The sequence below is a fragment of the Terrapene carolina genome, unplaced genomic scaffold, assembly GCF_002925995.2.
Source record: "Terrapene carolina triunguis isolate 2854851 unplaced genomic scaffold, T_m_triunguis-2.0 Scaffold66, whole genome shotgun sequence".
NCBI classification, from domain to species: Eukaryota; Metazoa; Chordata; order Testudines; family Emydidae; genus Terrapene; species Terrapene triunguis.
The window spans coordinates 22238713-22252800 of NW_020664417.1; the positions used below are offsets into that span (position 1 = coordinate 22238713).

General features: G+C 39.8%; 1 protein-coding gene across 1 annotated transcript in view; it reads right to left on the reverse strand.

Moving 5' to 3' along the window:
- Nucleotides 1–7136: 7136 nt before the first annotated feature.
- GATB (glutamyl-tRNA amidotransferase subunit B) overlaps nt 7137–14088 on the reverse strand; it is a 59763-nt gene continuing 52811 nt past the window's right edge. Inside the window, exons 12-13 of the mRNA XM_024207559.2 lie at nt 10261–10395; nt 7137–7680 (exon numbers count right to left, since the gene is read on the reverse strand). Of these exons, the coding sequence (XP_024063327.2) occupies nt 7552–7680; nt 10261–10395 (264 nt within the window). The 3' untranslated portion in view covers nt 7137–7551. The remainder of the gene's footprint in view (nt 7681–10260; nt 10396–14088) is intronic.

Below are 14088 nucleotides of genomic sequence, written 5' to 3' on the forward strand. Positions count from 1 at the left end.
AAGCAAACTTCAATGAGTCATAACCAAGTGGGGATTTACTCCCAAGAAACCATCCACATTTTTAAACTGTTAATGGGGTGAATTTGTTTGGTAATTCTCCCTTTCCTTGCCTTTAAGTTAAAATCAGACTAACAACTCTTTTTTGTGAACTGTTTAGGAGTGGTTTCATTTTAAATGTGCTTACTCATTACAATAGTCTGTTCTGAAGACAAAGGTAGATGGAGACCTTAAAATGTGGACTGTGCAAACTAGATCTGTAAGTTTTCTGGTTTTGACCCAGTAAACTGTAATGGTTCCAAAGGAGTTATTCCAGCCTACCACATTAGTGAGCTTTAAAAAACCTACAGTGTGCAGAGGAATTCTTACTGACAAGTCATTCCACTGTATGTGCACAAGGTATGCTTTAAACAAATGAAAACTGTCTGTCACCTATCTAAAAGGAGAGACCATATTATGGACTTGTAAATTTGGCAACTGATTCCTCAATTTTTGAGATATATTTGCTATTTCCTTTGTATAAGTCTGGTCAGTTTATACTCAAACTCTAAACTGTCCAAATAAAGATTCAATATACATTATAGGACTTCTGGTCTGAGCTAGCATAGGCAGGGTTTCAGTGAGGGCTGAATTACAGAACCATAACCTCCAGCATCCTGAGAAAAAACAAACTATGATGTTGGTTCTTCCTACCTTCAATGTGTAGAGCAAACTACATGTAATTTAGCATGAAAACGGTGGTTGTTTCATTAGCAGAGCCTCAGATTAATAATCCTTTCTTGTGGAAGTCCTTCATCCAAATGCTGTTTAATATGCTGCTTCTTTCAAATTGGACTGATCTGGAACAGAAATCAAGACCTGATTCTGATCTCTGTTACACTGGTGGAGATGAGGAAAATCAGACCCAAAGAGGGTTGGTTTCTTTATTAAAAAGGTTGCCCTTCTTTTAGTACACTTAGATACAGTCCTTCAAAGTATCTGCTGTTCACCAATTGCTTTTAGTATTTAATATTTCATTGGGGTTTGTCACATCCTGTGGTGAAAGCGGAATGCATTCACTTAGTGTCGTTATGCCTGTTTGGTGAATGCTACCTAGTTGGATAATCTTTGTGTGTTAAGGACAGACAGGTAAGATTGATCCATTTAACAGAACTGGTTTGTTTTTAAAACTTGGGTAAAGACACAGGTTTTCAGCGGGGAAAAGGTGGGTAGGTAATAACACACTTACACCTAGATTTCACCAGTTCCAACCTGGGCAATGGTGGCTAAAAGGTTTTGACAGCTCCTTGGCGTATGTGCAGTGAGAGAGCTTTCTCTCCACTCCCTAGGGACACAACTGGCATGTTCAGCACAGAACGAGGGTTTACGTTCAAGCTGCCCTTCTACTACTAGCGGTAGGTCTTCCATTACAAGGCTGAAGCGTGCACTGCCATTGCCTGTGCTGGCATGCCTCTGGATAAACAGAGGACTTCATTCTCCAGTGTTGTCAATTCAGCACCTTTCACAAGCATTTAAAAAAAAAATCTCTAGGATGGGAGAGGAAAAAAAGAGCCGTCTTATTTGGTGCAGTTAAATGATGTCACACCTTTTACTGTATTATTTTGAATTGTAGCCAGAGCTACAAAGTCATTACTGCTTACTGTGCAAATCTTCTTTTATACATTGATTATAACATAGTTCCTCTTTGAGGGCAGCTTGATTTAATAAGCAATTTACTGTGCTGTACTGACTGAAATTACTATGTCATGCGCCTACAGTTTTTATGAAGGCTGCAATTCTTACATTTGTAATATTTAGACCTCAGCTACAATTGCAAGTAATGTAGCACTTTTACCCATGCTAGTTCTGGCATAATACAGTAGTGTCATGCTGTCACTGTCTAAATTTGATTTAGGTCATTACAAGATGTCCTTGGTTGCACCTTTTGGGCTTTAGCAATAGAAACACATTAGATAGAAGATGACATCAATTACCAAAAACTAAGTTAAAACAACACAGGCTGGCAGTGTGGTACTCACTTCAGTGTGAAAGACAGACCTGAAATTTGTATTACTCTTGTTTGTCACAAGCAGAAAAAAAGTCATATAGTGGCCCTGTTTCAAGGACCATTACTGTAAACATATAGAAGGGAGGGTAAAAATTACCCCTTGTTAATGTGTTTTTGGATTTCAAGTAATGTGGTGATGGGTGCCATCACAAAACCCTAAGATTGCTATGGTGCCTATTTAATTTAGCTACAAAAGCTCAGATTAATAACTTTTTTTGAGGGAGGTCCTGCTTTTCCAAATGTGATCTAGCATATTTTTTGTTTTGTTATTGTATAGTGGTTGAAGACATTTATGAATAGGAGTATTACTGTGTCAAGTACATATGCACTTTAATTGAGTTTTTGATCCTCTGGCCTCTAAGGGCTGCTGGGAAGTCATTACTGCTTACTGAGCAAATCTTTTTATTCATTGATTATAACAGTTTGTGTGGCAGCTGGATTAAGGCCTAAAACCCTTTATAGAACTTTTGTGCAAAGGCTGCATTTCTGAACAAAATAATTTTCTTTGCCAAAGTTAAAGTGGCCATGTATACTTGTGTTTTTGATATCACTAATATTTTATTGCAATTTGCTTAAAAATAACCAAGTGGATCTAGGCCAAAAAATAATGTAGCTGGGTTAAACCTAGGTCTAATCAAACTTTGTCTAAATGCTACTCTGTCAGCTTGACTAGCACCCACACCGAATGCCAGCTCCTCTCTAATGGAAAGATGTGGCCTTTAGAGACTAAAGTCTCAGCATTCAGTGCTCCAGCTTGAGCCAAGAGGCCATATCGCTGCTGGACACAACTCTGTTAACAGTGAGAGTGACATTCAGTTTACCAACTCCAGCAATAGTTAGTTTTCCTTAAAGCTCCAGCTCAGAGTATTGTGATTAAATTAAAGCAAAGATTCGCACATAGAAGTTTCTGGCCCTCATAAATTTAGAGAAGCTTGAACCTTCAGCCTTCCTGGCGAGTTTGGTGGCAGAATTTTAGCAAAGTCCTGCTGGGAGCCTGCACCAGCATATTGCTCATTCAAACTTGCTTTCCTTTAATATTGCATACCCCACTCTCCACCAAAGTGACAGAATCAGGCTACTGTCTGCAAGGACAGTGATTTGAACCCACAATTATGGGGAGAGAGAGCTGCCTTTTTAAAAAAAAAAATCTGTTGAACACTTTGCTTGCATTCTGGCCTTGTTCTACCTTTTTTGTGCTACTTGGGTTTCAAAAAGCAGGTAGAAAAAAATCAGCTTCACGGTTTAGCTGGGAATCCCTAGCTGGTATAGGGCCACTCTTTGCTTCCTAACCACTTCCCCTGCCCCAGGACATCAACAAGAGAAGAGGGGAGGGCTGCTTCAGTAATCCTTAGCTCCTTCCAAGTGCAACTTGAAGTTATCCTAAGGCTGTTGTACCAGGGCCCAAATCAGCCCTCAACTAGCCATAGGAGTAGGGAGGCAAAGGTGAATCCCGTGCAGCTTGCCTGGACCTGTGGCTTTGATATATATTGCTTCACTTCTAACATTAACAATACAATTATACCTTGGGCATTTAAAATGTACAGCCACCCAGACCCATGCTATATCTGAAAAGATCAATTGTGACCTGCTTGCTGCTGTAACTTGGTTTTCTCTTGAAGTAGAATGTTATGAACTTCCTGTCAATCATATGAAAATAGCAATGCAAGGGAGATACAGCAAAGGGCAAAAGTTTTGATGTGCTGCTCTGTCTTCTTTCTTGAGCACCCTGAGATTATAGCTTTAAACAAAAAATGAAGGAGGGTATTTGTTCAAGAGTGAGATGCCACTTTACACATACCGCACACACCGAAGGCCATAAGTCTATGAGAGGCTGCTGCTGCAGTTAGTGACTGTGAAAGTCTGTATATTACAAAGGGCTGCTCAGCACAGAAATAAGATTAAGTAGTTGCTGTGATATCATTCTAGTGTAATGTCCTGGGAAAGGGTTCAAATTACATTAACGTTCACAAGTAGAATACCTAACCTGTATGAAAGTTTCCATCAGACACCTCTATAACATGGATCAAATTAAACTCTGCTGTGAAACTTTGCAGCCAGGGCTGATAGCTAAAGGTTGTCTTTCCTCATTACTCCCACAATGCCAGAAAAAACATTTTGTCAGTTTCTCCCTCCAAACCCCAAATGCAGGATAACTGCTGCTACACACGTATAATCAATGCCCCCTGCCAAAAGCTTTTACACTCTATCTGGTAAGAGCCCACACTACCTCTCTGTCCATTTGGATGAGATTGTAATGACGGTGTATGGTGTCAACTTTTATACATTGGCGAAATTTCTCTCTGTAAGCTGAAGGGCCAAAGGAAATTCTCTCACACAGGCTGTGTACTAAATTAACACTGAGGATCTGGATGAAACTGTCTGTAACTTACCCTGCCTAACAGTTGGAGCACATCAGGCATCTAAGCAGCCGCTCAGTGAGGGCTTCAGTAGCAAACTGACACCTGAGTTAAGGGCAGAGCTTGAGCCTTAATTCAAGGAAGACCTAGTTTTTGTCCTTTGTACAAGCCTTGTGACAGCCCCCCTACATTCCTCACTCCATAGACAGTCTCTGCACCGTCACCCCACAACACCCATCTTATGTTTCATATTTGTCCGATAGTTGATTAACTCCTTGAGCATGTGGCGGAGTTGTGTCTCTCTGTAGGGGACAAACTTTTGGGGAGTTTAGACTTTGCCCTGAGCTTTTTGGTAGGGAGCAGGAGAATCATTCTGGCCATTTTTAACTGGATGTTTTATGTTCTGCTCAGAGGGGCACAAAGGCTGGGGTGTAGGCAGGATAGCTCAATCAAGTTAGCTGAAAGTGAACAAAAAGCACTTAACACTCAAACAGGATAACGTGTTTGAAGCCATGGTAGCCAGCCATGTCGAAGCTTAAGCTCCCCTCCATCCCGGCTAACACTGCTTTAGACATGATAGCCAGCACCTTAATGTGCATGCAAAGGACTTCATACACATTAAGATCTGATTCAAAAAGCTTAGCCTTTTTGATTGTCAGTCAAGAAACATCCTGAAAATAGTTTTTGTTCCTATGCAAAATGTTGGTTTAAAAATTGAGCAAGTGAGGAGTCCATAATATGGTTTCAAGTATCAGAGGGGTAGCCCTGTTAGTCTGGATCTGTAAAAAGTGACAGAGTTCTGTTGCACCTTATAGACTAACAGACATATTGGAGCATAAGCTTTCGTGGGTGAATATTTACTTCGTCATAATATGGTTGAAGATTTTTAACCTGTGTCCTTCTGTCTGCTTCTAATACAAGGGAAGAGTTTGTTACAATTATCCACTTCTAGTTTATGTGCTGCCTTCCTTGTTCTCAATTGTATGTGTGGCAGGTAACGTTGAAAGTAGGTTGAGAGTTATAGTAATTGCTATTTTAAACTTAAAGATCTAATGCTGTATATTCATAGAACTTGTCCATGAATTATTACAGGCTATTTTCTACCCTATTACGTAATTGCCTAGAACAAAATGGCTTTAAAAACAGGTAACCATTAAAGGTATTTACCAACAGTAGTCTTGCTATGGTATCTGAGATCCTTCTATTTTAAGTATAGTGCAGTTACTACTCTCTCTCAGGTAAGGGGGTAAGTGTAACAAACATCCCACTCCAAAGCTGCCCAACAAAAAGCATTAATACAAGAGGACAAAACCTTCTGGAAAAGGTAGGGTTGGTTTGTTTGTTTGTAAAGGTAAAGAATAGGCTTAAAACACATGGACCCATAAAATTCAAACTTTATGCAGATGCTCAGTCCATAATTCAGTCTTGTGCCTTTTGTTTCCTCCGACAATGGCAGGAGTTAAGGGCAGAGCATTAATCTAACGAATTCAAAGTTCAGTGTATATTGAGGTTTGTGTCATAACCATTTATTATCTGGATGTGTTTTGTAAAATTGATTGAAACTTAGCACTCTGAACAAAGTCATCATGGAACAAAACAGGTGCCACTAAGTAAAAGATAAAATGGTGGTTTTGCTCAGATGTGACAAAATGATAGTAAAGCCTTTGTTTGAATGTCAGTTTAAATGCACAATTTTTTAAAAGGTCAACGTCTGTCATTGCAAAATTCAGAGTAAATCTTATCCTTTTCAGACAAAACAGGCAACCTAACATTAATGCTTTTTGTCAGTTGCATAACCTTTTAACTAACTTATTTTTATGTGAACAATGGGTACACGTTTTATTCAATAAATATATTTGAAAACTCCTGCATTTTGCCTCTTTTCTGCTTAAACTGTGAGCTTGTTTGTTCAGATGTTTCCCTGTCAAAGACAGTAGCACTGATAATCAAAGAATGAAGTACCAGTGAGCAGGGCTGAACTAGCAATTCCATAACTTGAAGAGGATAACTAGATTCCACAGAAGAGGCCTGGGCTACATCCTTGCTGAATTAAGCCCGGATTTTTAACGGTATTTAAGAGCCCAAATCTCATTTTCAAAAAGGATTTAGGCATCGGAGTCAAAATCCCATTGACAGTCAATGGGATTTAGGCTACTAAGTGCCTAAATCAGTTAGGCATTGCAAAACTGAGCACTGCAGCATGTAAATAGCTTTAAAAACCTGTGCCTAAGAGCTTAGTATGGTCTGTGCATGCATTCCACCCTTCAGAAGTATCTTTGAATTTGAGGGTAATTGTGGTTTTTAGAAGGGATTATTTAGCAGTATCAAAAGAGGCTTCTGAACTCCAGAAACCACAGTCCACAGCCCTATCAAGTATTTATTATAGATTTGCATATAGCACAGGCTCTTGAAGTAGCAGGATTTTTCCATAATGCACAGGACTGCCTGGGCTTCAGCTGCCTTAGTTGGTTTTAGGGGCCTATTTAGCCTCTGGGGAGCAGGGGGAGATTGGGTTTAGGATAGATCATCGCTGGAAGGAAGGAAGGAAAGGCAGCTGGGCAGTCTCTTCTCCTTTCCCTCCCTCTGGCAGAGGCAAGGGAGGAGTGATAGCACTGAGGAACTACTTCCCCCTCCTAACAGGTGGGGGGAGTGGCCAGCAGTGGCTGAGCTGCCACTGGGTGTTTGGTAGAGCGAGTAGGTGGTGTGACCTGTTCACATCATTACATTTCACACTCTAAAATGCGTAAATTTCTATTCCTTCAGAAAAACATTGCTACCTGGCAATACTGTATCACAACATACATCTGATACAAGTTCTAGAGTATTCAGACAAACAGTAACGTATTGAATCACTTACCTTTCTCATGTGTGCAAAACCAGCTACAGGAAAAATGAACAGCACTCAATACTAGTTTCTTCTATTCATTTGCACTGAATATCTTTTCTTTTGTCCTGACAGAGGGTGAAGCATTCAAGGAAGACTGTATAATAAGATACTACCTGAATAACCACCAAAAGGGAATAATAATTCTGTTCCATGCTGAGACTACACAGTATCTTTTTCTAGCTCAGGCTGGAATTGAACTGTACAAAGTCCAGGGAATGTCCAGTCATTCCCTCTGTAGGGACCTGTGCAAGTTGCTCTGAAAGTTACTGTGACAGCCTCTTCTCTAATATTTGTTTCACCAGCACAGGATCTACTCGCCCTCTTGTTGTTCTTTGAACCAGTCCAATCAGTTTATTCAGAACTTTTTGGTTTCCCTTCTTTATCTCCATAACCTTGAAAACAAGAGCACAAAGTATTTATCATGAATAATGGAAGATGTTCCGTTTTCCCTCCTAAACAGATGCATATTTTCTAACCTTAGCACCAGCTTAATGTAGGCCCATAATTTAGTATTAAAGTAAGTTTTTGGCCTCGATTCTGCAAGGGCTGTGTGTGGCTGGAACCCTAGGACTGCTTGGAGCCCCATTGGATGAGCAGAGGTCACTGCAGGATCAGGGCCTTAGTCCCAATAGAATTACTGGTTTCATGATTATTTTTTATTCCAAGGAAAACATTTTTTTAAGAAACCCCTTGCAGTGTTTGCAAGTCAAAACAGTGCAGTACTGCCTGAAAGTAAGACTTGTCTATTTTACTTTTCCTAATGGGGTGACATGCAAAAAGTAAGATAGCAGCCAATAAACAGATTTTAAAGTGTTCAATATCAACTGATTAGTAATAAATTTAAATGTATTAATTTGAATTCAGAATTATTTTAAAAACTCTACTATGACAGTGCCCTTTTAAAGTGGAGACACTTGTATTTCAATAACACTGACCTGGCATTTTTCACTGGAGCAGAAACTTTAGAACTAACCCTTTAAAACTTTTATATCAGATATAACTTGGAGGAATCTCTTGCAACAAAGCATTAAATGTTTTTTCATCATAAAAATACTACCAGTGAGACAGACAGGTTCTTTTTTTAGACCCACTGACTGACCCCAAAATGCTTGCCCATTGGCCTGCACTATTACTGTGCACTGGCCACTTGCATGGCCAGTCAGGTAGCCATTGACCCATTTGTGCATGCAAATACACAATTTGAAAATAGAAAAGTTTAAGCTAGAAATGATGGTTAAAAAAACCTAACTGTTTAACAAGGGAAGTATGAAATTCACCATCACTTTGTCTTAAATCAGGTAGGAGGTCTTCCTAAAAGATACATTCTAGTTCAACCATGAGTTATTGAGCTCTATCATGTTTACTTACGTAGCAGGGGGAAAAATAATTCTCTGCATTGTGGGAAGTATTGGGTGAAATTCTATAGCTTAACTTATGCATGTTGTCAAACTAGGTAGTCTCCACTGGCCTTAAACTTTATTAATACATGAACTACCAGCTCCACCAATTGCAAATACATCCACCTATTATTGTATCTGAATATAGAGAAGATTTAAGGTGGGCTAAAAATGTCCCAGCATAGATAGGACACATTGCTATCTTTATCTGCTTGCAATTACTTAAATTAGAAAGTTCAATTAAGTTTAGGTATTGCATTAATTCATAAATTGCTCAATATTTGAGTGTTAGTTTCCCTTTTTTAAAAATAAACTACTATTAAAAAGCAAGGCATTTTCTCTTGCAATAGCCCAACTACCTGTTTTGTAAGATAAGATCTTATGGTAATTTAAAGCACAGACCTAAAAGCTTCTTTACTAAAACGATCACCTGAAAGCAGCTGGAAAATAAGGCTGCTTTATCACAGCTGGCTTTGCTAAAACACTGGAAGCTGAGGGAGGAATTAAATTCTTACAAAATTATTATTATTATTATTATTGAAACAGGCATGTGGTTATGGACCTTCAGCTTTTGTGCTGGTGAACAGTTCTAGCTCTCTGCTCTTGTGCTTCAGTACTAGTCTGAAAATCAGAAGCATGTTTATCAGCCACTGCAAATGAGTCAATATACGGGAGGTCATTCAGATCTACTGCAAGTTCATTTTCTTTAGCAAAAGCTCTTTGCAAAGCTGTTAGTGTCTCCCAGTGAGACTTTGGCGTGGGTGGTATTGTTCTCAAAAGATGTTGGCTTTTTTTTTCCAACTGCAAATGTAGCTAGACAATGTTTATACTTAAAATAAGCCATTCATTCCTGCCTTTACATTTTTTTTTCCACTCGAGAGAATACAAAAGCACCTTTTTATAAAGCTAATATTGGACGTGGTCAAGGTTATCCCTCCATTTTGCCCCCCTTTCATAATTTACAAGTTTACTTTTTCTAACTGAAAATCTCTGGAATCTTGAAATCAAAATGTTTAAAGCTTTCTTCTATGACATACACACGCTGTGTTAGTGTAAGATTGCTCACGAGGTTAGCTAGTCAGTATATATTTCTTGGGAGAAGAGACATGGACTTTGCAAAGAGATACAATAAAAGCCAACTTTTTGGCTTACCAACATTGATGCTATCTCCTTTAAAGCTAATATTATTCATGTAGAATAAATAATGGCTTCATTAGATACCCTGAGTTTTCACACAGTTATATTAATTTCATCTCTTTGACCTTGGATATCTCCTAAACTGACAAGGAAAAAAAAATCTGGGCATTATACTGATCAAAATTGCCAGGCCAGGTTAATGAAAGTGCTCTCTGCACACATACAGTTGAAAGGGCTAGGACTTCTACTGTGCTTGTTTTCTTGCACTATCACTTTTATGCATAGTCAGAATGACTTGGCTTCTTGGACAAGCCAGACTAATAAATCCTTCATTTCTCTTTGAAGATGTACAAACAAATGCAGAGCCAGACGTTAGCATCACAGACTATCACCATGTCCAAGCTGCTGTAATTCAGTTCCCACCCCTGTTCTAATCACCTCTTCCTGATGTCCTTCCATCACTGCCTGACAGATCTGTTCAAGCTCTTGCTGATCCTGGATCAGTTCAAGTTTCTTTTCTTTAACAATTTGAAGTGGGGTCTTCCCCTCCCCCTTCCACAATTCCTCAAGCACCTGCAGCATCAAAAAAGGTAGAGGAGGGGAATCAGTGCCTGTTGTATTCACACTTTCCACTGCAGTAATGTGTGAGTGAATTTAGTCAGAATAAAAGCAAAGGGTTAACATTTATGTGATTGACAAACTTTCCCATGCAGCTCTGTGGACACATCTCAATCTTGACTTGCTAGTGCCTCTCCAGAGCAAAACCTGCCCACCCACAAGAGCACCAGGAGGAGATCAAGCAACAGTTTAATTTATTATCTGAACACAGCTTAAAGTCGAGTGCAATAATCCAGTGCACACCACGTCCCCTCCCTTTATTCTGAAGCACAATATGCACATCACGTAGCTTTGCAGTGATGCTCTTTGTGCCCCTACTGTAAAATTGCCATACAAGAAGGTGGTGTAATAATCCCTTGTTATTCACACGAGTGTTGCTAAAAGAAATTACAACATGCATGGTCAACAGAGAATGCCACTGCAGAGAATTGACAATTAGACAACTATTGTGCCTAGACAGATTCCAGGTAACTCATTTCATTTACAGACCATCACAACCACAGGAGGGAGAGAGTGAGGATGCTTAATAGAAAATAAAAGAAAAATATTGCAAATCACAATCCATGTGGCAGCCCTATCCCATCCATCTCTCACCTCCAGGAATAGCTGGGTAAACCTAAGCTTCTGGAATAATTACTAGCTAATACGAATGTGTTCCCCTACTTTGTAGCAAGGCTATCACCATGGAATAAACTTGGGAGAAGAGAGCATTTATAAAAAAAGCAATTTCCTTGGGCAGTCATTTTCTGTATTTCCTCTGATCTTATTTCAGACATGGGGGATGTGAGAGAGAAAGCCCTTATTAAAACAATTGCTTCTGCTTGATCCTGCCCTGAAGATATAATTGTATGTTTGGGTCGCCCCAGTGTGCCAGGATGGAAACGAATGCCATGTCAAAAATGCAGCACTACAAATTTGCTGTGGGATCAAGAGGAGGCTGGGGCAAGGAGCACTAATTTAAAGCCATTTTAATAATTAGTAGTGCAGCAAGATGGTTTATGAAAAACAAAATAAATACAATGACATTTTAATCCTCTCATAGATTTTTCTCCAATAGGAAAGCCCTTCAGCATGAAACGATGTGACAGTTGTGGCAGGTACTTTAAGAACTCTGCATTGACGCTACCTACTCCAAGCCAGGTGCGACTCAAATTTGCCTCCTATGCCCCAACCCCTCCTTCTCTCGCCAATAGAATCTTACTGTTTTTGTTTTGCCAGAGGCCTTGAGAGAACAACAACAAAGTTGTCTCGTGAAGCCACATTGCAGGTCTTGTGTTTTCCTTGTGAGAGGGAGAAGAGCAGAAAAGACAGATCAAATTACTGATATCCAATCAGAGTTACAACCACCATAAGTGATATGTTAATCCATTCCTATCAAAAACTCAAGATGCCCCCCCTTCCAGTTCATTCCTTAGCACCACTGCAGACACACCTGGAATAGCCTGGGTAAGCTGAATTTTTTCCTACAGTCAGACAGAGGCCTTGTCCACTTCAACTATGCAGAGGGCTCACTTAAGGAACACCCACAGTTGCTTCCTCCCTACTATCAGCAGGTGCTCAGTCCTCCCCAAGGGAGCAGACGGGAAGCTTTCTGGAAGGTAATTCTCCCTGATCTCCCCTGAGGCATTGTGACTCCATGTCACACCTCATGGAAGTGCAACTTGCAATTTGCACACACTAGCTCAGAGAAGAACTCCCTAGAGATCTTGCTCAAAATAGAAACTAACCAACAAAGAACCCACATCTTTCTAAGAAAAGGGCAGAAACTGATTTTAGGTTTGGCATGTACCATACCTGCAAATCTGAAACCGTAGTCCTTTCCCAGGCTTCTCAGGAAGGAGGAGGGCACTGAAGCAAACACACACACACAACAAAACCCTCTACTCCAAGCAGAATTACCAAGAGAAGCCCATTGAGTGGTCTAACTTAAGTCAGGGCTAGGGAAGTTTGAGAATTAGGGAGCAATAACTGGTTCCCCTGACAGCCGTCTCATCTCCTATGCTAAGCATATCATGGCGCAGAGAGATTTTGCCCATTATACACTATCTTAGGGGGATCAGGAAGAGACTGGATTTACTCTTGTAAATATACACAGCAAGCTATGTCGGTTTGGGTTTTGTAGCTTTAAAAAGTATCCTTCTATTGCTTGAGTACAATACTGGCTCCTTCTATGGAGTACTTGGACACAAATCCTCCTTGGGCTATTTCTGAAAGTCAAGGAGGGAGAAGCTAATTAATTATATTGGTTAGTCCATTATAAGGGGAACCTTGGACACTGCGTGTAATATATTACAGTAGTATTCAGAAGTTAAACAGAAAGCATTTTATTCATGCAGGCATAATCAAGTGCAGTTCTGTTATGCAGAAGTGCAGTTCTACTCCATTTACTTTTTCTTGGGCTCTTGTAGGCTTTTCTCAGCCAGAGAGAATTAGCCTCAAGGGTTTAAGGGCCCCTTTGCCCCCCGCCCTTCCATCTACATTGTTATACACATACACAGCTGAGAGACCAATACTATTCAAACATGGTTTCCTATTAGACTGATATTATAGTTTATAGAAAAAGCTAGACAGATTTGACAGGCCAAAAAACTGGCCTCATCCCACTCATTTTCTTTTTTTAAATGTTGTTCTAGTCTAGATAAAAGTCTAGTCTAAAACAGAGTAAAATTATTTTAATTCATCCACACTCACTGGTCAAACCAGGCTATAAACTGGCTAAACATGAACAGTGGGGCCTAATTATAAAGTCTCCAATGCCAAAATGAAATTCTCAGTCTTACCTTCATTACTGAAATCCCAATAGCGGCAACTATAGACTCTAGCTGAGGTTTGATTCAGACTATCTAGCCACGTATGCCTAGCACCAAACCATTGGTCAGAATGATTTAGTAACAGCTTGCAAGTCTTGCATCCACAAAAGTGTCATTTTAAGCATTTTACAACGTTGAATGTGCAAGCTGGTTGACACACCTGGGAAACGGTTTTCAGTTGAAACCAGTCTGCAACCGCTTGTTCCATGTATGGGTACAAATACTGCAGCTACACCATTCTGGCCCGTCCTGTATCCATTCCTCCTCCCAGAATGCAATGTCTTTGTGTTTGCAAATTATCCAAAAGCCTTTGCTTCTAACAAGTGCTGTGCACTTTGGATCAGGTGCTCCGGATTCCCCAGACTGCGCTGTTACAATCATGATTGTAAAAGGGTCCTGTTCAACTTAGGTTCATACACTGTGGTCACCTCCCTGGTATCTGCTATATGTAGAAGTGCCAAAAGGTTCTGTCAAAGTATTGCTATGCAGATGAGCTAAACCATTGTGCAAACAATAAATTTTGTCAATCCATGTGCCTGCAATGGTAGCCCTGATTAGTGCACACACTATTTTTGAAGATAAGTTTGGTTTGTGTGCTATAATTACATAACACAGCATTGTACAGCAGTGTCCCTTCTTTGACATGCAATATCCACCATGTAACCGTCCACATTTAATAAATGTTCACAGTTTTTATCTATGTGAATTTTATTGCCTTGTACAACTGAGAATGAGCACAGACCTCTTAAAAATTTAAACTGTTGGCACTTCCTGCAGTACAAGCATATGCATATGCATGACTATTTGCTCATCCCATCAATCTCTTCCATCTTTTCTT